Here is a 26,323-nt window from a genome sequence, read left to right on the forward strand (position 1 = left end):
AAAAAAATTAAATAAAACAAGACATTTGCGTAATGCATACAAAAAAGCAGCTTATATCCATGTAAAGATATACGAATAGATATTACATATACAGTCATCTTCAACTCGTGTAAACTTATATGCAACATGACATTGTTCTATACAGACCATGAAAAATACAAAGTTTAATGAACATGATCTAAATTCCCATTTCCTTATTGCATTCATTTTTAACATAAACTTATTTGACATGCAGACAAAACAATACTAAAAAAATATTTAAAAAAATAAGGAAACATCTCGAGAAACATTGATCAGTTGATATACAATAAATTGGTGTGAGGTGACCCGGCCCTCCTAAAAATAAAATCAACAATTTCACAGAAATATATATAGGGGAACTCTTCTATTTACAATTTTACTTTAGCACTGTCAAAAGAGGAAACGTCAAGTTCGGCGAAACCGGGGGGGGGGGGGCAGGACACTTGCATCCTCCCAGAAAAAAAATCCCTGTAGGAATTTTTTTCACATTGCATTGAAATATTCATGACTGTTGAAGAAAAAAAAAAGAACTTCTAAAGGTTTCATTTTAAAAGGAGGTAAATCCATTTCGGTCATTATAGGTCTTGTGTGTCTTAATAAGAGGCTGACCATCATGGCATAACATATTACAGCAATTTTTAACCGATTACTTGAGTATATTGAACATTCATTGAAAGTTCCCCCCCCCCCCATGCCCGGCCGGTTCCGCTGCCCCTAATTTGACAACATAATGTATTCATCTTTCTACGTGCACGTCTATAGTTCAAAATAACAATACTTAGTGGGGTTTTCTTTTATACGGATACGTTTTAGTTTCAGCTCTAGCTCTTGGAATCCGGCATAAAGTTAAAGCGAATTTAAAGGGATTCTGATTGTTTTTTTTCAACACTGCATGTGAATGCAAAACTAGACATTTGAAAGATTTCAATCCAAGCAGAGCTAGATCTAGGAGAATTACAAGTTTTGGGGATTTAAAAAAATAATATAGGCATACATTGCTTATACGAGCTGAGGTCCACTTAATTCCGTTAACTTCAAACGCATGGGTCGTCGGGGGTTCGAAATGGGCCCCGTGACTGCTAACAGCTAGATGTATAGATATATGCGCCTTTCATTTTTATTTTGATCTGTAGTAGTGTGCTGGTAATATCGTATCGTCATGTCTATTTTATGAGTACAGTGTATTATATCTTTAGGAAACGTAATTTTTTTTAGATTAGACTTATAACGATATAAGTAAACGGAAAACGGTGTCTTCATTTTATTACAATGTTTACTGCAATCGACTTCAAAGAACCTTGGCATGAAAAAGGCCCTGATTTGTGAGGGTTCGAACACCCTCCTCGCATGAAACTGGGATACATATACAAATTGAACTCAACAGAAGAAAGTTAATAGTTTTCTAAGGGGCACCGATCGGAGTTTGTTGGTTGCATAAGCCAACTGACGTAGATGGGGTAGTCAATTGTGCACCAAGAGGTCGCATAAAGGGGAGGTCGTGAAGCATGATATTTATAGTAATAGTCCAGGATAGAAGAGGCATAACCTTGTTTTTTATATATACAATATTTTTTGATGGTTTCTTGTTAAATCGAGGGTGCTGATTACGAATCTGGATGATGCCACTCGTGTAACCTTGAGCATTTTCCGAAAATTGGCAAAATCCAATATGGCCGCCAAAATGCAAATTACCCATGAAAATCATAAAATTGTCCACACATTGGCTATGAAATCCATGAAATTGTGTGGCAGGAGTGAAATACTATCTGAAAAATAATTTTTGACAAAATATTTATTTTCCTGATATTCAAAATGGCCGGCAAAGGCCCTTGTATACTCTATTATGTACAATATGAATAGGGAAAACTAATTTTCACAAAAATGAGCACTAAAGTGCAAAAGATCGCAATGTATGAACGAAGTAATATATGCAAATCATCATTACTAACGAGATATATCATTTATTACGTCATATGGGAACATTTCTGTATTTTGATATCTATAGAATAGCCGCCACTGGCCCAAACAGTATTGCGTACAATGGCAATGGGGGCCAATACAATTAACAAGAGTGATCACTAAAATGCATATTATTAAGATTAAATGAGTATTGTATTAATAATGCAATATCTTTTTTCTGCAATCCACTAGATGGTGAGTTTTTCATGGGAGGAAGATATACAGATTTCATGAAACAAAGAGTTTAGCTGAGAGTACTTACAGTTAGTATTTATATTTTACTTCACATATTTACCAACCCGCTGTTTAAAGTGTTTATGAATTTACGACTGCGTCCACAACACGGGAATAAACGGGTATACTGCCAAACTGATGGAGTCATAACATGCATAAGGGGATTGATACCCCTCACCCACAAAAAAGTATTTTAGAAACAAAACTTGTCGTAATTGTGAGCAGCAAGAATTTGAAGTTTCTTTGAGTTTACACTAAGGAATCAAGTTAGCTCGTGTGAAACAGAGACATCGGTGAAAGATTGAAAAAAAAATGATCCCCCCAAAATCGAAAGTTATGTGAAGATCCCTAATGATGTGGCCATCCTCCATTTGCAATGAGACCACAATGTGTGATGTCACCCTTGTACAACTCACCTGTTCTGCATATTTGAATTCTATTCATAGATGGTGAGTTTTCATGGGAGGAAGATATACAGATTTAATGAAACAAAGAGTTTAGCTGAGAGTATACAGTTATGACATCACAAAACCTGGTCGCATAGCTAATGACAGGATCTCCATAGCATTGTAAGTGATTTCGAAATTGAAAATGTTCATAACTTTATCATTATTTGTCCAATTTTCTCTCAAACTTTCATTGATCTTATTCTTGGATTTTTACAATTTTTAATATTGTGTCATGACGCCACTTGAAAGGAAATACCATGAGGCCTCATTATCTACAAGAAATATAATTTCACTTGGTTTCAACACAAAAAATGAGGAAAAAAACAAAACTACTTGTTTTGCAGCAAGCAAGGTCGTCGAAAAATTTTGTGCAAGCACAAAATTTTTCGACGTATGCCAGCGTATGGCTCATACGTCACGCATATACGCGGGCCATAAGTTGTAGGCAAGTTACGCGATCGTTGATACACGTTGACACACGTTACTCGTAAGTTATTCATAAGCCGAGATAATGTCCAGCGTACCCTAAAACTTACTTCTAACCTATGAGTAACGTGCTTTGAACGTATGTGTAACTTAAATCCAACGTATATTGACGTATGAAGACTTATGAAGACGTGCTCCGGACGACCACTAAACTTACTGAACGTGTTTATATAACTTACAGCTACCGTATATATAATGGCGTATTGACAACGTTTATAGGAATTGGTATATAAAGGTGGGGTTCACAGGAGGAACCCATCAGAACTCATGAAGACTTCATGGTGAACAGATGCCCATGCCATTCGAGAGATGATGTTCGTGCGGTTATGATTTAAATAGTCGAGCAGCAGCCTTTTATAGGCTACGACACGTGTTCGTCAGCGATACGCTGCCGCGCGCTATGCGTAAGTTAGGCTATCGTAGGGCATAAGTTGTGTACGCCAGCAATACGCTAAGCATTCGCTGGAATACGTTACTTATAAGTTAACGAAGCGTTCGATATAAGTTACTAATACGTTATGTATACGTCCAACTCGTTATGAATACGTTAAGTATGCGCCCAGAGTTGAAAAAAATCAAAGTTCAGGGTATTCCGACGTTTTAGAGAAATTTTTATACGTCGGGCATACGCTGTCTAAAACGCCAAGGTGTGACAGCGCGGGGGGGGGGGGGCACTCAGTATATAATGCATAGTGGGTATGTGCCGCGGAGGGGACCCCCATTTTTACACTCAAATTTCCGTTCCAAGGCATAGCATTTTTGCCTTGTTGAGAAAAAGAACAAAGAAAGCCGCTCCAAGGCATAGCATTTTCTTCTTATCGAGAAAAAAGAAGAGAGAAATTCGCTCCAAAGCTTCGCATATTTTTCGTTACGCCGCTCCGATCGCGTTGAATGAGCTGCAATTTTGGTGAAAAGCGGCCGCAGAGCTCCCCGGCGGAGGCCGCGCTAGCTGCATCATGCACACATGACCGGATGCAGACGCGCTCACACGCTGGCGATCCGTTCCAAGGACCCCCGTTTTCACAAACATTTGTCGTTCCGAAGCCCGTTCCGAGGACCCTCCTTTTTACAATAAGCCCGCTCCAAGGCCCCCGTTTTTTGTCTCGCCCGCGGCACACCCCCACCACTTTTTTGGTCGAGTGCCCCCCCCCCCCCGGGTGACAGCGCCATTAGCAGGAATCCTTAAAGAGCATAGGGCCTACGTATCTTATATACTAATGAGTATCTTACTAATGAAATGAAGGCGAAGCGCGGCGAGCTAGAAATGTTCCTTAATAAGCACTGATTGACATGTGTGCACTGTTAAAAAAACCCTGATTTTACAGAAAAATAAAAGAAGATTTTGCAGAAAGCAATACCAGAATCATTCTTTAAATTCATGAAACAGGAATTTTTCTGCAATTTAACAGAACAGGTCTGTTAGAAAAAGGGGAAAAGAGTGTTTTATTTAAGGAAATTTGTAAGATTACACACACCAAATACCAATTTCCTGTAAGATTACGCAATCTGGTAAGATTATAGGTGTTCTCGAGACTCTGCTGCAGGAACTTCTTTTAGTTTAAGGATAAATTTTCTAACAGTATGATTGTGATGAAGATGGTACAGTGCATATCTAAATTATAATAATATTACGAGCTAGATACACAGGCTCATTTCCTAAAAGGAGGAAAATTCTAAGCACCTCTCAGCAGTGTAATCGATAAAAAAGAAAAGTATCTCACCAATATTGTGAGCGCGAAGCCCAATATGGAAATTTCTTATATTCAGAATGAGCTGGCAATCATAAGCTAGACAGGTATCTCACTGATCAAACTTTGCGTCCGCGAAACGCGAGCTGATTTTCTTTTAGTTTGAGACCTAAACTCAGGCAAAAATCTTAGCACTTTTAAGCATTGTAATCATAAGGAAGAGAGCTAGATCTCTCACTAATCAGATATTGCGAGCGAGGAGCACGAGCTGGAAATTGTTTACATTCAGAATTGAAAAAGGGACAAATTTATTGAATGCTCATATAAATTCATGAATAGAATTACTAATCAAATAAATTCCAGCGCGATTCTGAAAATTGGCATTTTATAGACTATTTTTAGGAATCCATGAAAAGCATACGTATCTCATTATTAGTAATCATCTCATCTCCTCTCCCTTTGTCGTCACCCCCTCCTCTCTATGAGAGTTTATAAAGGCAATGACTGAAATCCTACCTAAAGATTTGAAGAATCTGTTTATTTGACCTGATGCTATCCAACATACAAATGAAAATTATTAAGTCTTGTTTGAATCATGAAGCTATAAAATCTGTGTTTTATAGCTCAATGTTTGAATTAATAATGTCATCATGATAAATCAACATCCTCCATCATGTCAATAATTTTTGAAAACCAATGGACCTACTATTCTCAGAGTAGTGAGTATAAGATGGTAAGACAAATTGAAAAGACGTGCCCGTAATAGAGATACTGTGCCGAATATTGCCCATTATTAAACTGATCTTTTTCGGCAAATCAAAGATTTAATACAATGTCGCACCGTGCACACATTCCCCTGAGGTGCCATTTTCAGATCTGTACAAACTACCCCCCATCCACTCCCTGAACAGAAAAGAAAGAAATTCGCAAATCTTCTAGAATTCATTCTTTAAAACATGTTTAATTATTCTTTTTGTTATCGATAATCCCCAAGTTCAAAGCATGGTTTTTTTTTATTTCCCGAGAAACTGGTATAAAATACTAACACCTAATGCGAAATAAAATAATTCTGACAAAGACAGATCGATGCAATTAATAAGACAGGTATTATTAAAGAAAATGGCAAATAACAAGACATGAAAGGCAGCAGAATTGTATCTTATGCCAATAGTCCAAGCTAGGCATGACGATTGGTAGCCATGAAGTTGAAGATTGGTAAAAAAACCCCAAACTTTTCCTTTTCCCAATTTCTGGATATCGATGTAAATACTCAGGATACTCGTATTTCCTGTGACGTCACAGGTTAAAAAACTGACCCATGTATATCAAGTGGGGAATAAAATCAAAGTGATTATTGTGGTTTTATACTTCGACGTCGAACGATCTGTGGATAGAGGAGGGGTTGCAAATGTGGAATTGTCAGTAATTCGAGTAAGATCTGTTATAACTGCTTATAAGAGGTGAGTGAAGGGTGTCTTATTTGCTCCTCCCATTTTAATGTATGATATAACATGCACACATGATACAGTAATTTGGGGGTCGGATCTTGCAAGTTCCTGCGCTATTTTGTGTGAACAATGTGTGAACAAATTTACGCATTTATTAAACGGTGTGAGAATGTTCAAACTTGTTTTGAAGGTTTGTTAATGTTTTCCTGACCAATTCATTGTATAGTATTGTAAAGTATGTACATGTGCCTGTAAATCTAATGATGGTATCACTATTTGGATGTAGACTTTTGGCCCGCTTGTTCACTCGCTCTGCTTACTCTCGTATTCTCCGAAATAGTGTACCGCTTTCAAAACTCTATCCCCTCCAATATTTTTGTCTTTTTTACTCTATTGGCCTAAGTGTCGTAACTTTTTCTTTTCTATATTGCACACTCTATTTTGATGACATCATTTTCTAGTGGTATTCTCAAAGAGGAAGTTCACCCTGAAGAAAAGTTTGTTGTAAAAATAGCAGGAAAAAAAAAGATATTGGCGAAGGTTTGAAGAAAATGCATAAAATATCTAGAAAATTATTAAAATGTCAAGTTTCTGATTCGTGACGTCATAATGTCATGTAATATAATATGCATAGGCCTACATTTATTCTTATATGATTCGTGATGAATCATTTTTGTTTTCGTTAATGAGCAAGTGTGAAATGACTTGTGTATTGATATACTGTTCAAGGCAAAATCAAAACCATTTTAACTTTTCTGAGAAAATGACATTTCATTGATTTTTTTTAACCATAACCGGGGGTGTGCTGCGAAAATGTAGGAAAGCTGCTAGCATATATATATATATATATATATATATATATATATACTGTAAAAAATGAAGTGCTAATTTAGCACTTACAGTGCTTTTATAGTGATTGCACTTTAAGTGCTAAATTAACACTTCATTTTTTAAAGTGAATGATATCACAAATCATATCATTGAAATTCTAATAACTTTTTTTTATTATTTTTTGATGGATTTTGCTCAATTTTTGTTATCTTTTCTGCTATTTTTACAATTAACTTTTTGTCAGGGTGAGCTGTCCCTTTAACTATTTAATTGAATCAAATTGTTTGTGGTGAACTTTACCTTCAGTTCAAATCTTTATGATAATCTGCATTGTTCTGCATAATATTACATTACATATTATAAGTATTACATGTAATACAATCGATGAAACAGACGATTTATTGATTGATTGATTTTATTTGTCAGGTAACTATGAACAAGTACAAGAAAATATGAACAGTAGTGTATACCTTGACATGATTGCCCATAAAAGCCGAGATGGCTTATTTCCAATGGGGTCTTTACATCAGTAGGCCTAATTGAAAACAATGTACATCTATGAAAAAAACACTTATAGAAATCTACAAACTACATCAATTAAGTCTAGACCACTAAATTAACACGATGAATTGTAAAACTTAATATATAAAAAGACAAAAACAAATAAGTTTGCCATGAAAAACATTTACGCAGTTAACAAAATATGATTAAAATAATTGTAAAACAGGTTGAGTAAACGATAATTACTTCTAAGTTACATATGAGAATTATACTATAATCAGTTTTTAAGTAGCACTAAATGCATCGTAACTAATACAAGATTCATGAATCGTAAAACCTAAGATACGAAAAAGTACCAATAAGTTTTTTTGTATATGTGTAGTCTAACTTAGATACACACAGTACTCGATAAATAACTGAGCATGACTGAATTCGTTGGTGTTACAATCAAGACTGACTTTATTTCTACTAGTCCACTATATATATTATACACTGTACATAACTCTGTGGGGCAGGATGATATTGATAAGGAAGTATAAACCAGATGGAGAGAACAAGGGGTTGTTCATGATGTGGTTAATAGGGTATGGTCAATGTTTACATAACAAGTCTGGAGGATGGAGACAGGGATGGAGGTGATCCTGTGAACGGAGGTATAACAGCAGTTGAGATAATGGTGTGGATGAATAACATGATTGAATGACAGAATGAGAGGGTGACTTGATGAAGAATGAAATGTGTGTGTATGAACACAATAAGTTTGACATCAAACTTTCACGCAAACAACAAAAGATGATGAAACAATGTAAAACAAGTTGATTAAATAAATCATAACTAAATAGTTATATATAAGACTACATGATACACATGAAAATAGAAAGAATATTTAACACTAAAGAGTGGGGACATTTTTTAAGTGTTGTTTCAATACTCTTTTAAATTGTGTAAAAGTCTTAACCGTTTTAACATGATTAGGGAGGGAATTAAAAAAAATGTATACCTTTATAATAAAATTTGTTACCAGTTTGACCTTTTCTCATAGGTACAACAAAGTTAAACAGACCATTTCTTGTTTCATGCCCGTGAATATTAGATGACCGTGTAAAGTTTTTTGATATGTAATGATATTCGTTTGAATAGAAAATTTTATGAACATGGCGAAGTATAAGTTGTTGCGACCTCAAGTCTATGCGAAGAAGGCCAGCTTTAACACAATTTGATAATTCTAAGCTAAGTTTTTCACCGATCAGCTTAGGACTTGTATCGGAATAGAGTAAAACACTGTCGTCTGCATTTAAAAGTAATTTACTTTCATTAACACAAATACACATATCATTGATATAGCACAGAAAAAGAATGGGACCTAATAGGCCTATGCTCCCCTGTGGAACTCCACACTTTATAGGCATAGAATATGAAAGTACATTTTGCATGGATACCTCTTAAGAAACAGACGCACAACTTAATATTAATATTATACGGATGTCAGTCTGTAATGTGAAGTTCGGTTCTTTATATTAACCCAGTGATTTACTTCATAGTGTATTAAATAGGGAATTTAAATTTTGGCAGGGAATTCCCGCAAGATTACCTTTACATCATTCTCCTGAAAGCCAATACAACTTCCAATTCCTGTAAATTTCTTTCTCATTATTTTCTTCCCTTTTCACCACCACCTTATTTTCTATGATCATGTTCATGTTTATTTATAACTCTCTCTTTCTATCTCTCTCCCTCTCTTTGGTAGTATGCATGTATGATACGTTTTCATTAGTATTGTTACAATGTATTTAGTGTAAGAATGGTTTCATTTTGTATTGGAATATCAATTATTTTATGAGACTTCTCTTTCATTTCTAAAGTGTAATTAAGCTATTATTAGCATTCCATAATAAATATTTATGAAGTATTTCTTACAATCATCTAACTGTTTCTGGAGATATTTTTAGTATACGGATTAATACTAATACAGTACCTAACTTATTAATAATGAGGTTAATTTGTCTTCGAATATTTTACCTTTAAATAACGAAGCAATGTCTCAATATACAGATTTTTAATGTTCACTCATTTTTGTGATTCTACTTAATATATTGTTTAAATGGGGTTTACCTCGAATAGCATGTTGCTATATCTTTATAGCTCTCATTACCAATTGCCAATCATACCCTCAACCCCTCTCGTCATCTTACAACTGGTGATGTCTAATAAAATTTGAAGAGGAATTAATTAAGAAAATTTTTAAATCGTCTTTAATTTGTTATTTTTGATATTAAACTACCAGGATATACGGAGCTAGAGGATTGATTGACTGATACATTAGGCTCTATATAGAAATCTGGCCTTGAAGGCCGAATTCAGTGAAACATGACAGTCAAACAAAGTCTGCTCGTGTCCCTTCTTTTCATCGGAACATTCGGTAAGTTACGAAGAGATTCCACTCACCGACAGTGTTTATATTAGTATTAGGTTGTGACAGCCCCGGGGGGGCCACTTCCATTCACGAGTGGATACCATGCGCGACCATGGGGTCTCGAAAAGCACCCTAAACACGTAATTTCCATATTCTGAAAATGCACCCCTTAACAAGTATTGGCGTGTGAAACCCTACCCTTAACAAGTATTGGAAAAAAAACGGTACTCTTGGCAAATATTCCCTGAAAGGAACCCCTAAACAAGTACAGGAATCATGTTTTATTGTTACGGGTCCTTTGGTTGTCGGCTTTACCTTTTAGTATGACCCACCTTCTACACCTCGCTCAAATCGGACTCTAAACACGTAGTGTTGGGGCAAAAAGGACATCCTTTATAAAACATTTTAATTTTGTTGTATCATCCCCGCAAATTCGACCCTAAACACGTAATTTTACTAGCGAAATAGATACCCTTTTTTCATTATTTTTGTGTTTTTGACACCCTTTTCACGTTACGTACGTAACGTGCCCTATCGTGAAAAGGACATCCTTTTTACGTGTTTTTTGGTCGCGCATGGTATCCACTCGTCAATGTAAGTGGCCCCCCGGGGTGACAGCTAGCCCAGTGCTGGGGATTGTCATGCAATCGTTTATTTTGGATGGAAGGGGGGGAGGGTTCTTGGTTCGGACCGTAATGTCTAAAATCATGGACACTCAAATTTCCCTTTTCCCAAAATAAATCACGTTATGTTTTTTTCGGGATAAATAATAGCCAACAACGCCTCTGATATTTGGAGCAACAATTATGTACAGACTCGGCCTTCTGCTTCGCCAGGAGACGAACATAACTAAACTTTCTTTACATTTTAATAAAAAAAAATATGGAACGTTTCATTAAGAATTTTATAAACTAGTTTTTACCGACATAAACTATACCAGAAAACCCCTGGATCTGATAGAATTAGAGCAATACCGTTGCTATGTGTAGATTATTATGCTAAAAATAATAGCTGTATTATAAATAGAAAGCTTTCACGATATGTGTTTCTCCTTTGACGTAAGATTATGTTACCTCTTTGTATGGATCATTTGAATAGGTGATTAGCTCTCTTTTTATTTTTGTTCCTGGTGTACGTCCCTTCTATACTATGGCGGCACGAGGAGGGGGGGGGGCATTTGCCCAAAGTCAGGTTCGTTGCCCCCCCCCCAAAAAAAAAAAAAAAATCTGAAAACTGACAAAAAATGTATAGTAAATGATGTCATAAGCATACTGTTTATTCGAGAATTTTAAGTTAGTCACACTATTCACAGTGCGAACACACAGTTACACATTATCGAGGTGTCTGAGAGCGTGGGATTATCTTCACATAATTGGTGTATTTTTTACCTTGGGAATTACATAGGAATCTAATATGTGAACACACTGAATATTCTGTGTGACACTGTACTTCCCCATTTTGTAAATGAAAAAAAAAATTATCAGACTCTCCGTTAGACTGATTTAATTTGCTTAAAAAACATCAATTGACAAATTGATAATACGTATAAATTAGAATATAGGAACTATATCACATTAAGTAATCAAAACCATTTATTTTGTAAAGAGCAGCGTAAGAAAAGAAATGACGAGATCGACCTTGATAATATTGCCATTGTTTCAATTCGTTCACATCCTATCCGGATCTTGTCACTTACACTTTGGAATTTCCAAGTTCGATGGATTGGATAGTCCATCATAAAACCGGGGTTTATACTATATACTTCATCATGTTCATGGTTCGGGTTGAAGGGTTCTTTCCACGTAGTGTAAAATATTAAATAATAGAAATAAACTTGCTGATTGTATAAACTATATAACATATATGTATACTACTACTACTACTAATGATAATAATAATAATAATAGTAGTAGTAGTAGTAGTAGTAGTAGTAATAATAATAATAGTACACCTTCTCGTAACATGCCACCTCAATTTATGTGAAAATGTGGAAAAATAAAATGATTTTTGTTGGGCGCATTAGCAAGATTGAAAACATTTGCAACATCAGTGTTCTGCTCTTAATAACGTTGAGGAGAAAGTTATATTTCTCCTTAAGGATAATTTCCCCCCTACAGCGCAATTTTCTATATGACCTTTCCCCTTAAGTTCACAATTAGCATAATAGTAATAATAATAACAATAGTAATAGTAGCAGTAGTAGTAGTAGTAGTAGTAGTAGTAGCAGTAATAATAATAATAATAGTACACTTTCTCGTAAACTACCACCTCAATATATGTGAAAAAATGGAAACATATGATTGGTATTCATTCATCCCCACAATTTGTCCTCAATAATCAATTTAAAGCAAACAGTGATCTTTTCATAAATTTCATACAGTTGGAAGTCAGCGGACCGACATTCGTCTAGTTGGTGGGAGAAATAACCGAGAAGGCCGGGTTGAACTCCTAGTTGATGGCGAGTGGGGTACAGTATGTGACGACGCATGGGGTACGTCGGATGCCACCGTGGCATGTCGTCAACTCGGGTTCGGATCAGCCGACAGTATCACCGTTAATGCTGACGTATTTGGGGAGGGTACAGGCCCTATTCATCTAGATGATGTTGCTTGTTCTGGTGACGAGCCATCGTTAATCGCCTGCACCCATAGAGGACTGGGGAACAATAATTGCGGCCATTCTGAAGATGCAGGTGTGAGGTGCTCTCTATCAACACGTAAGTTACATTTGCTTTCTCCTTGGAAGAGCTATATTCTTGACATGATAATAAAAACCATTACCAAATACTGTAAACACCATGTTCGCAATCTTCGGAAATGATTCAACACCTTGTACCTTGTAAATGTTTTCCCTGAAGTTTTCCACCAGAAAGAGTTATTCATGGTTACGGTGACCAAAATCAATATGAATTTCTCTACAGGTATAAGCCAAGTTGCAATTCTCGAGTTTCATGATTGAATTAAACATGGGATAGAGAGACGTGGCAGAAAATAAAGGAAGGTGAAATTCAGCAATGTAAAGATCTTTTCCATTAACCATTAATCTCCTTTTCACACTTAAATGAGCTGATTTTATCAACCTTTATGTATCAATATAACAAAACGTTATTTCAAGAAGCAGCCATTATTTGTGCAATTGTCTGAAGAATAGAAATAATATATATATATATTTAATAATATGACTACGCTATTTTATCCACTTAGCAACATCGGGAATTCAAGATATCGAACTAGAAGGAGGTACAACCCCTCTAGAAGGACGGGTGCGGATCAACGTCGGAGGAGAGTGGGGAACAGTCTGCGATGATCGTTGGGATCTGGACGATGCTACAGTGGCCTGTCAACAACTCGGTATGGGTTCGGCAGTGGACGTGCGTTCGTTTGGTCCTGGAAGTGGAACTATATTACTGGATGACCTTGGATGTACAGGAACTGAGAGTTCTTTAACTTCTTGCAGTTACAACGACAGGCACAACTGTAATCACGGGGAAGATGCCGGGGTTGTCTGTTCAGGCAAGACATTTCGATTTCGAAAAGAACCTAGGCCCTTTAATTGTTTTAGAAAACAGCGATGAGTATATTTTGATAGCTATGAAGAGAATATTCGAAGTTATGCCATTTTGAATTATGAATATTCTTCTTGGAGAATAATGGCACTGCTCTCTTAACTTGTGAACGAAGATCGGCTGATCGGGTAGGTCCGTATATCTATCACACAATTCCTTCAGGTTGATGGGACACGCAACGGCTAATTACTGCAGGTTAAGAGCTAATAAAAATTCAGGACGAAGGATGAGGTCTGAGTACTTTCATAACTGTTTTATCAATGCCTTTCGTAATAAATTAACATAGATAAATGCTAAAATATGATAATGTCAAGGATTCCAAGAGTTTTCCTCTGATGGACAAAAGTTACTAATTTTAACATTAACGTGTATCATGTCTGCAATTTAGGTTCGACAGTAGCGGAAAATGTTCGCTTAGTCGGAGGGCCTTCCAATAACGAGGGTCGTGTTGAAGTATTCATCAATGGTGAGTGGGGAACAGTATGCGATGACCTGTGGTCCCTGACAGATGCGAATGTAGCATGCAGACACTTGGGCTTCGGGCCAGCCATTTCAACACCAGGCGCGACTGCCTATGGGCAAGGATCTGGTCCTATTCTCATGGACAATGTTGAGTGCCAAGGCGATGAGACATCACTACTGACTTGCCCATACCAAGAAACTCACAACTGTCATCATGCAGAAGATGCAGGTGTCATGTGTGATACTTCAGGTAAGTTCATTTTTAGTACACAACATTAATTGAACATTTCCGTGGTTAAATTGTCGTACAGCTGATTCCTTGAACACCCATTGTTCAACAATATGGTTATCTCTCGTATCATGATGCCATATATTGCATTAAATTATTCTTAACACGGACAACTGCATGTGAAACCGACCTCAGGACATGGTCGCACAACGATGCTTAATTGTTTAAAATCACGTTTTGAAATGCCTTGTTATTAGCAGCATTATGCCGAAGGATCACCACAGCTCAACGATAAAGTAAAAATTACACAATGTTGGAATAATTGATATAATTAACAGAACAATAGCTTCCAACTTGCAATTGCTGGTAATGTAGTTTTTACATCGTGTTCCTTTGAAATCCCTGATCTAGATTCTGCTGCAGCGCAGTTCCTGCAGCATTCCATTCGTCTAAGTGGGGGATCTACAGAGTATGAAGGTCGAGTCGAAGTCCTCATCGACGGTCAATGGGGAACAGTCTGTGACGATTTGTGGTCTTGGCCTGATGCTCATGTTGCATGCAGGCAACTCGGCTTTGGACAGGCCATTGCGCTCAGGGATTCGGCAGACTTCGGACAAGGCACAGGCCCTATCTTAATGGACAATGTAGAGTGTAATGGGGATGAGGCATCGCTTGAGAACTGTGTGTTCCTGAGTAGCCATAATTGCGGACATGTGGAAGATGCTGGCATTGAATGTGCACCACCTGGTAGGTTAGCAGGCTGTTGGATAATAAACTATTTAACAAAGACTATTTCATTCATTTAATATATTCTTAGGTTACCATCATATCACTGCAATCTTTATGTGGGACAGTTGCAAGCCATTCCTGTATACAGGTAGGCCTATTTCAATCAAAGGGATAAGTCCAATGCAAATCCTAGATGATAATGGTAAAAGTAGCCGTATGTAAAATTCACTTTCCACATTTACAGGGGAATTCCTATAGTTAAGTTAAATTTCTATTTTTGATAAGGTTTTAACCTCACTTCATACCAACATTCTCTCTTCATTAATTTTACAATGATAATCCTGCACATACTTTGTTAGCATAAATAAGTCAAAGATGTCTACCCGGTTCGTCTTGGCGCTTATTCAAGATGCAGATAACCACAATATTTATGTAAATTACTGGTACATAATTTTGATATCTTTGTGTGTATAGTAAAAATGTCTTCACAAGGGGAGAATTCAAATACTTCCATCTAAAATACCTGTAATCTATATATGAAACATCCAGACTGTGATCATATTTCCATACAAATGGAGGCTACATACCGGACAAAATGAAAGAATGGCCATGATAACCAATTGACTTTCCCTCCAAGGACAACCAACATGAAATAGGAAATCTATATATCTACGTGTTTACGTTTCATACGCAGATTCTTCTGAAGGGGAGTCGACTATTCGTTTAGTTGGGGGATCAACAGAGTATGAAGGACGAGTAGAAGTATACCTTGCAGGCCAGTGGGGTACGGTGTGTGATGATCTCTGGACCTTGGACGAGGCAAACGTTGCATGTAGAGAACTTGGTTTCGGGTCAGCCATTTCAGCGCTCGGTGTTGCTACGTTTGGGGAAGGCACAGGTCCTATTTTGATGGACAATGTAAATTGCAATGGACACGAGACATTTCTGACTTCTTGCGAGTTTACGTCCAGGCACAACTGCGGTCACAGTGAAGATGCCGGCATAAAGTGCACATCGCCAGGTCTGTAATATAATAGATATTGAATATTTTCCCCTTAATTTCATATGACTTTGCCTTTTTAAGATGAAATTCTTGTTTTGTGATAGGTTGTACCACTGTAAATATATATATTTTTTTCCATATTTCACCTTTTCCCGTCATCTTTGTTCTTTTCTTATTCGTTGTTCTTATTAAGTCGGTCGTAGAACATTTCATGGGGATAGTTAGTGCACAGACCCCAATCTATACGCCACTTATCTCCAGTATACTACTCCAACGGTCTATTGGGTATGTATCAGATATTATGAAACATGACCACCTGCATTTCTCACTAGCCGTCTCCTTTCTCTAGATTCTACAGAGACGCAAGAGAATCAGTCGAACATACGACTCGTTGGAGGTTCTACAGAACTAGAAGGCCGTGTGGAAGTATACGTTAATGATCAATGGGGGACAGTTTGCGACGATCTGTGGACCTTAACTGATGCGAATATTGCTTGTAAGCAACTTGGCTTCGGTCCAGCCTCGCTAGCTCCTGGTTCTGCCACGTATGGACAAGGTCTAGGTCCTATTCTCATGGATAATGTGGAATGCAGTGGCGATGAAATGTCTCTAAAGTCCTGTCCGCATTTGACCAGTCACAACTGTGGACATCAGGAAGATGCAGGGGTGGTGTGCTCACCTCGAAGTGGTACGTGTAACAGAATATTATAAGAATATTGTAGGAACAGAAAAAAAAATCCTCTGTCAGTGCAAAACCATGAGGAAAATGTTGAAGTTATAGTACATTAACTTTTCTGAAAGTGCCAAAATCAACGATAAGCACCCTTCAATCAAGTCCAATAGAATTTTAGTTACCAGAAGAAAGTTTGTCAGGAAAAAAGGAATTACAAGTCAACAATTCTAGTTAAAAGTGGCATGAATGTGCCAAAATGATTAGCCAATGTTTTAACGCAATCTCGATTTTTTTCCTCTCCTTTGAAAAAGATTCTAGCTCGGTAAATCGACGCTCTATCCGTCTAGTAGGAAGTTCTTCCCCCTATGAAGGTCGAGTAGAAATACTTGTAGCTGGCGTATGGGGAACCGTTTGCGATGATTTATGGGATATACAAGACGGTATGGTCGCCTGCAATCAATTGGGGTACGGGCGGGCAACAGCAGTCAGGGGCTCGGCGAGTTATGGCCAGGGGACTGGTCCCATTCATCTCGACGATTTGAGATGCGCCGGGGGTGAAAGTATGCTGATATCTTGCCGCCATGCTGGTAACACACACAACTGCAACCACGGTGAAGATGCTGGCGTAGTATGTTTACCCCCTGGTAAGAATAATTGCGTATTAGAACATTTAAGCAAGCAATCAAATTACATAGAGTAGTCACAAATATAGACTGAGACACAGGAGTCTGTTTGCTTCACTGTTCTTTACATCTGATTCGGCGTAGCAATGTTGGCAATCATAAACGCAATTATCATTACTGTATATTACATGCATTACCCCGCTCTTATTAACTTTATTATATGAAGAACTCTAATACAATCATACAGTCAATATAATTATTTCCAAACTTCCACGTGTTTCGGAAATATTTTTGTTGAGAACCTTAGAAATAAATAGCTTCACCCGTGTATTATGAAATCTGATGTCGATGTATGCATACAAATGATCATGTATCTACCACGAACAAGAGTGCTACATTTAGAAGCATTTGTTCTAAATATGATGTCTGACAGGTTTTCTTTCTGACAGGGTATCTGGCCATGCACAGGTGGGCATGTTTCTGTCTCTGTAAGGCCTACTGTCACCTTTTCCGAACGCGTTTATTCCCGACTATTAATGCCATGGTTCTTTTGTTTGTAATTTGTCTCGCCTCACTAAAATGAAGAAGGGGAAGAACCTCCAACCGAACCAGCCACCACTATCCGCTTAGTTGGTGGTTTCTCGCCGTACGAGGGTCGACTTGAAGTTTTCATCAACGGGCAATGGGGAACAGTATGTGACGACTTGTTCTCTTTGATTGATACCGATGTTGCATGCAGACAACTCGGCTTTGGATCAGCTAGAGCTGTTAGAGCGTCTACATATGGGGATGGATCAGGCCAGATACTCATGGACGATGTTCAGTGCTCCGGGACTGAGGCATCTCTAGTTTCTTGTCAGTATTCTAGGTCTCATAATTGTAGGCATTCAGAGGATGTCGGATTGTTTGCAACGCACCAGGTAATGTCATGATTAACTAACTCTCGAAGGAACTTATATTGATTTCATGTAGCTAGGGTAAAAACGTTAGAAGAGAACTAGATAAATAAAAAATAAAAAGTTTATGAAAACAGAAACAATGACATTTCACAGAAAAACCCCCATATTACTAGGTTTCATGTGTGACACGACTATCATGACTCAACTGATTTTTTTTTATAAGCGATGTAAGTACTTCCTGTGTTGCTGTAATGTGTTGGTATTAATAAAGCTTTTTCTGTAAAATTGATATGATTCATAGCCAAATTATTAATCCACTAGTCATTTCACTTGTCCGATCCCTATCAACATTTATTCAATATGCATATTTATTCATCTACTATAGATATGAAGTAAGTACTGATATGAGTGCATACGTATAGAAACAAAATCACATTTTCACTTTATAGAAGGAACTCAGACAGTCGATATACGACTAGTAGGAGGATCTTCACCTAATGAGGGACGTGTTGAAGTCTTAATCAATGGCCAGTGGGGAACTGTTTGTGATGATTTGTGGGATATGACCGATGCAAACGTTGCGTGTCGTCAGCTTGGCTTTGGGTTCGCTACTGCGGTCAGAGACTCTACCGTTTTTGGCCGAGGATCAGATCCCATTTACATGGACAACGTGGAGTGCGATGGGACAGAACCATCCCTGCTCTCTTGCATCCATTCTCCTACTCATAATTGCCAACATCAGGAGGATGTCGGCATCGTCTGCCAACCACAAGGTGATTCAAGCTTTTACATAATTGTATACATGTTAGATCTGGAATACAAACCATGAAGCTTGTTTAGAGTTTTATATACCCCGCTACAGAAAACACAAATGTTTAGAATCGTTTATTCTTGGGAATATTTGATTCTACTAAGCTGTTTTGCTTAAGATAAGGGTTAAGGTAATACGACGTGATGACATGCTGATGGCATTAAAGGATTTTTTCATAGTTTAGATCGATTTGTAAATTCAGACTGATTGGGTCAATGAAAACTCTCTCTCGAGATGGAAACTATATCTTTTGTTTTAATGACTCTGCTCACGTTACTTCCAATTCGAGAGAGGTGTAAAAAAAGATTTGTCACTCACTCCGAGCATCATTGTAAACACCCACACAAAAATCACATGAAACGTTCTAGGAACATGAGTGGTAGCCAAATGCTTTTCGATTTAACTATGAGACTACCTGACGTTCTGTCCACATTGGCTGAAACTACTAATTGCTGTTTTGAAATTAGGATCATGCCATGTGAAAAGTATTTTTGATTTATCTTATTTGTTAAGGCAGTCACTCCATCATCATAAATGTGGTTGGAGTAGGTTCCTTTGAGTTCATTGTTTGTCGAGATTTCTTATTTCATCTATGGAGGCAGAAATACCTCTAGACCATATTTTATTTGTCCTCAAAATTAACATTAAATGTTTCTAATTCTAATCCTAAAGATACGCAAAAAGCGCTTGTTCGTTTGGTCGGAGGTTCAACGGAGTACGAAGGACGAGTAGAAGTGTACATCGAAGATATATGGGGAACTGTCTGTGATGATCTTTGGGATATCACCGACGCAAATGTTACATGTAGGCAACTTGGATATGGAAATGCTCTGGCTGTTAAAGGTACCGCTGTATTTGGCCAAGGTTCTGGCGCCATTCACATGGACAACGTAAGGTGCACTGGGCGTGAAACATCCCTCCTTGACTGTACACACGTTTCCGAGCACAACTGTGGCCACCAAGAAGACGTTGGGATTGTGTGTAAACCACCTGGTGAGTACCCGTCTGAAACGACCCCTTAAACAGGGCGTCGGGATAAAATCACCACAGATTTGTTTGTATATATAGTGGAGAGACGAGACAATACCTTTTCGAAGAGCCAGATGATATCTGTTTCTTAAATGCAACCTATGCAAAATCAAGGTAAATATAGAAAAGGTAAGTAATTGCTCGGCTAGGATCCCCATAGATGATCGCTTTGCTTTCATACTCTTCTCTTGAGTGCTTGCAGAGCATCGGATGTTAATTGAGCTAGAGTGGAGAGGCAGTTGCCTGCTACGAGACAGCCATGAACAAATCCATTCCCCGTTATATGTTTGTGCAGCATGTCCTTTAGATGTTCTTCAGTAACTCATCTACATCCATTTGCTCATTTCTGAAACATGTTAAAAGAGTATTTGATAACGTGAGCATCATGGCCACTACCATCATACCATTGGAATCTTGGTTGTTTTGTTACTATGTTACATGGCAATCCATGTCAATCGTGTAAGTTGTTTTACGAAACAGGCCCGATGTCATCTTACAGAGACGGCATGCCATTACATTCACCACTGAGTTTTCTAAATAAAATAAAAGACCATTTATCAAAGAAATAAACTACATATTTGGATGAAATCCATGTTGATAATATTCATACTTGTTCCATTGATATAACATATACAGCTGCACCTGTTGTTGAATGCCCTTTGCTCGTTAGTGCGAACCATCCTTTGAAGGTTACCTGTACTAATGGCACTCTCATGGGTTCTCAGTGTAACTACTCCTGTGTCGATGGCTTCACCCTGCACGGAAGCTCGCATAGAAAGTGCCACCCATCCGGTTCGTGGCACCCTGAGGGAGAAGGAACTCCTACTTGCGAAGGTGATCTATACACAATAATTTTGAAATTTAATTCTTGGTGACGTCTCATTGTGGATGATAATTTATCTAATTTTAAAATGTTTATGTTCACATCTTTTAGGGGTATGGGTCGTTTGTAGAGAGAATCTCGAATGTCAAGTCGACTACTGCATTAAGGACAAAAGGACTTTAATCTGCTAGCAATGAGATGGGAGTGTACTTCTTTCCACGTCAGGAAATGATCAGAAAAACAGAATGAAATTGAAAAACAGAAGTTCCCTGAGAAGTAGGGGTCATCCAATACAAACTCATAAACCATTGTGTTCCGTGCTCATTTTTTTTTCTCGTTTTCTTCAATGCAACTCATGCAATCCGAAAGTGGGATAGGTGGGGCGGTGGTATTAATAAACACGCATTGCAATCAAATTTATTCTATAGACTATTGTCTTTATTTCTATTTAGTTTCAATGATATGATACGGGCTGTATTATGGAACCAAAGTCTTATTGAAGCCGTCTGTGTGGAAGAAGTATCAACGTGGTCAGTGATAGGCTGTGTTCTATGCCATATTAAAAAAAATAATTCACGTTCTTATAAGTCATACTTTATCATGTTTATCTTGGTATATTCAGCTGCAATTGTGACAGTTCCACCTATCATCGAATGTCCTGCATTAGGAAGACCAGCTTATCCAATGTCTTTATCGTGCACTAATAACACCCAAGATGGTTCGGTTTGCACCTATGCATGTGCTGAAGGTTACAGCCTAAATGGAAGCCCTCAACGAACCTGTGAAACATCGGGTTCTTGGAGTCCAAGCCTAGAAGTAATGCCATCCTGCCAAGGTAATTAAAAAGTTGTAGATAATTTGGTGTTAATTGTTTATACGATACATTCTGCCTCCCTTCACATAAGAATTAAAGTTTTGTCATGTACAATGGGAGAGTCTGGTCTCGTTTGGAAACGGTGTATAACATGTTCACTATACAAATAATTTCATAACTTTTTTTTCCAATAGAGGAACGTAAGAATGGTAACATGGGTAATATAATAAAGTAATAAAAAACAATGATATTTGCAGATGTGTCTTGCCCAGCACTGGTTTTGGACCATGGAACAACCCTTTGCACCAATGACTGGATGTATCTGTCAGCATGCCTGCCAATTTGTAATCCCGGATATGAACTAGATGGACATCGTACTGTGCAGTGCACTTCTTCAGGAAATTGGACCGAGGAGTTACCCACTTGCCAAAGTAAGAGACATTTGAAACACATTACAAAGTGAGGAGTCTCTCCATTCGTCACTCTCGACATCCAGTATCTTCAAAATACCGGGCATTATCGAAGTCATAAATATAGATTACTTTCTGATCACAATGTTCTGATCACAATGTAAAATGGCTTAAGTTACATGCGTATTTTCATTAAAGAATCTTTGCTCACCAATGCCTTTTGTACTATGCAGAAGTCGTAAATAATGATGATGGGTCCAGTGTATGAAATGAAATAATTAGTAATGATGATGATCATCAACAATCACTATCGTTATTACCAACCACATTTCCATTAAACGGGTTTGTTTTAATTAGTATTACATGGTTATTATTACGTATCGCTAACTATTTTCCTTTGATTTTTATTATGAGTTACGGTTTTTGTATTGCTAAAACCATTATTATGATTCCACATGCAGTGATAATGTGTCATGAGCTGCCCAGCGTAGCAAAAGGCGTTACGCAATGCACCAATGGTACGCATTTAGGATCCACCTGTACGGTCACGTGTGCCGATGGTTTCAAATTGGTGGGACCAGGATCGAGAGAGTGTGAACAAAGAGGGTCCTGGTCCAGGTACCAGCCCGTTTGTCAAGGTATGATCAGGTCCCCGCCCTACAAAGAAATATGACCGATACAATCAATGATCAATCTTTACTATGGAAAAGCCGGCAGTGCTGTACTATTCATGATATTTGTCGAGAAATATAGGCATTTTTAAGGAACAAGAAGGGTGATAATAAAGACAATGACGAGAAAAAAGCAGAAACACTTTCCATTATCTAGAGGACATGATTTGAAGGAGCATGTTTTCTGCAACCATGCCACTGGCTTTCTATAGATTACATTGATTGAATTAATCACAGCCCTTTGTGAGACGCGGCCCTACTTTTTTGTCCACGTTTTGATTATTTTGTTTTCATCATCCCCCCTCCAACATAACATTTAATTGGTGAGGGGAAGAGGGTGTGAAATATTTATCATGAAATTTTCAAGTTTCTTTCCTTTGCAGACTTTCTTTTTCTTTGCTCCTACTCTTCTCCATTTTCATTTCATTCGTATTTTTCTTTCTTTGTCATTATTTTTCTTTTTCTAATAAAGACACGCGCAAATCGCGTTTCCACAGGATTATTATAATACTAATGACAACAACATAGTAATAGTGATATTTATATAGCGTTTATCATACAGTCATACCTTGTTTCTAAGCGCTTTTCATCGCTATTATTATTACCCCGGACATCGGATCCTTGCATGCCCGCACACAATGCATGCACTTTCTACACTCTCTGGGGAGCATTCCAACAAGAGTTCTAAGACTCGGTTGCTAGGCAAACCACATAGACTTTTGCTCGTTTCGGGTACCCATTGATTTACCATGGTAGTTGCCACAATGACACAATGACGAAGTTACAAGAGTTGACGGGGAGGAGGGGATGGGTTTTTTGAAGACAGTGGGTGGAGAGTGGGTATAATTTAGGGGAAATATCTTTTGCCTTTTTTATATCCTGAAAATATCAAACTCCAATTCAAATGTATTACGAAAAGGGATTGAAATCCAACATACAGTATATCCTAATACAGTTTCATACTTTGGTCGTATTCTTTTCTCTCCCAGATATTCGCTGTCCTGTACTATCATCTCCTCATTTCGGATCACTTTCCTGTACTCAAGGCTCCAGACATGGCTCTGTCTGCACTTCTACGTGTGGAATAGGGTATCAAGTCAGAGGGAGCAATGTCACAGAGTGCAACACTGACGGCACCTGGACTAACGATGTACCTACTTGTGAATGTAAGAACCTCATATCGAACTTGTAATGATTTCACTTAAAGAAACTTTAGTTCACTTATCGATTTGTAAATATCTCCCTTAACAAAAGACCGCAATATTATATAACCATATAACATGGTTGTATATGGTCACTGAGAAGAGTGTAAATACTAGTACTAAACATAAAACATGCAACAATCATTTTGTGGAAACAGTTATTAACACAACAATCCTAGTTGAGAGTTCATGAATTGTATGGATTTTAACGAATAACCTACTTGTGTCCATATATTTAGGGATTACTTGCAATCCAGAATTAGAGGCACCTGAGAACGGAAACGTGCGCTGCTTCTTTTCTCGAATCTGTACCTACAGTTGCAATACTGGTTTTGACCTTGTTCCAGCCACCAGTATGGTACGGACATGCGGGGCCAACGGTTGGTCAGGAACAACACCAACCTGCTTAGGTACAGCAGTAAATTAAGATGATGATGATGTTGATGATAGTGATGATTACGATTGTGAGTTTGATGATGATGTGATGATTTTCGTCATAATCAATACGATTGTTCTGGAAATTAGGTTAGAGGCATAGCAATAAACAAAGAAAGCAAGAAAACGTAAACTTCCATTGTAATTGAGAACTTTATAAATGAAACCTTTGCAGGGTACTAATTTATACTGTCACAATAAAAAAAGTATACTAGAATGCGAGTTTCAACCGGGGTTTCAACCAAAAATCTGTGACCACCAGTTTTTATTCATATTCAATTGAAATACGTTCTGCACACGTTATCATCACCACAGACAGTCGAGGACCCGATTTCCAGACGTGCCCCACAGATGCGATGACATTCATCAGTGATCCTTACCTAGAATCGGCTACGGTTAATTGGCGAGCGCCCTCTGCGTTGGACAATGCTAATAAGAAGATCGTCGGGGTGCATGTCTCCGGGCCTACTCCAGGTTCTTCTTTGGGAAGTGGTTCATACCCAGTGGTATATAAAGCTGAGGATACAAATGGAAACCTAGCTTACTGTCGATTTACCGTCGTTGTCAGTGGTAATGTCATTTTAAACTAAGACTCTATTAACTTTCGACATCTTTTTGTTGCATAATCCACTGCCATAACTTCTTAGAAAGAAAAAAGTAGCGCAATAAATACATTTATAATGAAAAAAAAAAGAGTTGGTGATAATAAATTATGGATTTAAACTTCGAAAGACTACGGAAATGTAAGTACTTACTTTGACAAATATGTAATGATAATTAATTTGTTAAATTTGTTAAATGATAGAAATGTATTATGGTGTTTTCTTATTTCAAATGCATCTACTAAATTTATCTTCAAAATTATTCAACACGATCTATTCATATTATATTTTTCTAGTGATTCGATGTCCTGAGTTGACAAGTGATCGTCTAGTCACAGTAAACTGCGAACATGGATTCCTTCGGGATTCTATCTGCACTTTCACTTGCTCTATGGCTGGTTATGAAGTGGTAGGGGATGAAAACACTCAATGCGTAATGACTAGAGATGAAGCCGTGTGGAGCAATACAAGACCATCATGTACAGGTTCGCAAATAAACTTAAAAGTTGCTAACATTGCGTTATTAAGTTCCATGTTTGCGTGTGGATATTTTATCTTTATAGAGAGTATAGAGTGCGTTGTGAGAGGGGATGTGTGGTGTCGTGTATCATGTGTGTGTGCGTGAGCTAGGTTCCACGCGAACTTAGAGTCAACAGAAGAAAAAAAACATAAATTCACTCTAATACAGAGGAGAAACAATAATAATAATATTAATAGGCATTTATATAGCGCCATCTATATAGAAATATTCTATCCGAGTCACGTTATTATTATTATTATTACCCCGGCTTTAGCTCGAGCTGCCTTTCAGCGCTCATGCATTCAAGGAATTAATCCTGCCGGGTACCCATTCACCTCACCTGGATCTAGTGCAGCACAATGTGGATAAATTCTTGCTGAAGGAAATTACGCCATGGCTGGGATTCGAACCCACGACCCTCTGTTTCTAAGTCAAAAGACTTATCCACTGGGCCACAACGCTCCACAATTAGAGTACCTACATGTAGGTACTCTATCCACAATGAGCCAAGGGCGCCCTCTGTTCGGGGACCATGTCCCAAATCACAGTTCCTTGCAAAGGTATAAAATCAATCAATGATACAAAATGTATTCGGTTGTAAACTTTCATATGATCATTGTTGATTATATTCCCAGTGTCAATTTTCGGTTATATAACATATTTTTTCTCCCGAAAAAAGTCCTTGAATCCGGCTGTATTAAGCGCAGGTGTGCGCGTGCACATTGCGTAATAAACCGATGATTGTAAGAATATGAATTGTGGGTGAATTCATGATCATGGCTATCATTTCATT

General features: G+C 37.7%; 1 protein-coding gene across 1 annotated transcript in view; it reads left to right on the forward strand.

Moving 5' to 3' along the window:
* The first annotated feature begins 6,177 nt into the window (after nucleotides 1-6,177).
* LOC121415649 (sushi, von Willebrand factor type A, EGF and pentraxin domain-containing protein 1-like) overlaps nucleotides 6,178-26,323 on the forward strand; it is a 30,346-nt gene continuing 10,200 nt past the window's right edge. The window contains 21 exon segments of the mRNA XM_041608936.1: nucleotides 6,178-6,297; nucleotides 9,902-10,036; nucleotides 12,411-12,746; nucleotides 13,234-13,542; nucleotides 13,984-14,307; nucleotides 14,698-15,033; nucleotides 15,710-16,036; nucleotides 16,368-16,706; nucleotides 17,003-17,335; nucleotides 17,900-18,214; nucleotides 18,217-18,234; nucleotides 18,663-18,986; nucleotides 19,697-20,017; nucleotides 20,690-20,887; nucleotides 21,499-21,711; nucleotides 21,948-22,121; nucleotides 22,562-22,738; nucleotides 23,761-23,937; nucleotides 24,213-24,383; nucleotides 24,724-24,978; nucleotides 25,307-25,495. Coding sequence (XP_041464870.1) covers nucleotides 9,985-10,036; nucleotides 12,411-12,746; nucleotides 13,234-13,542; nucleotides 13,984-14,307; nucleotides 14,698-15,033; nucleotides 15,710-16,036; nucleotides 16,368-16,706; nucleotides 17,003-17,335; nucleotides 17,900-18,214; nucleotides 18,217-18,234; nucleotides 18,663-18,986; nucleotides 19,697-20,017; nucleotides 20,690-20,887; nucleotides 21,499-21,711; nucleotides 21,948-22,121; nucleotides 22,562-22,738; nucleotides 23,761-23,937; nucleotides 24,213-24,383; nucleotides 24,724-24,978; nucleotides 25,307-25,495 — 4,888 coding nt within the window. The 5' untranslated portion in view covers nucleotides 6,178-6,297; nucleotides 9,902-9,984.

The sequence above is a fragment of the Lytechinus variegatus genome, chromosome 5 (assembly GCF_018143015.1).
Source record: "Lytechinus variegatus isolate NC3 chromosome 5, Lvar_3.0, whole genome shotgun sequence".
In the NCBI taxonomy this organism is placed as follows: Eukaryota; Metazoa; Echinodermata; class Echinoidea; order Temnopleuroida; family Toxopneustidae; genus Lytechinus; species Lytechinus variegatus.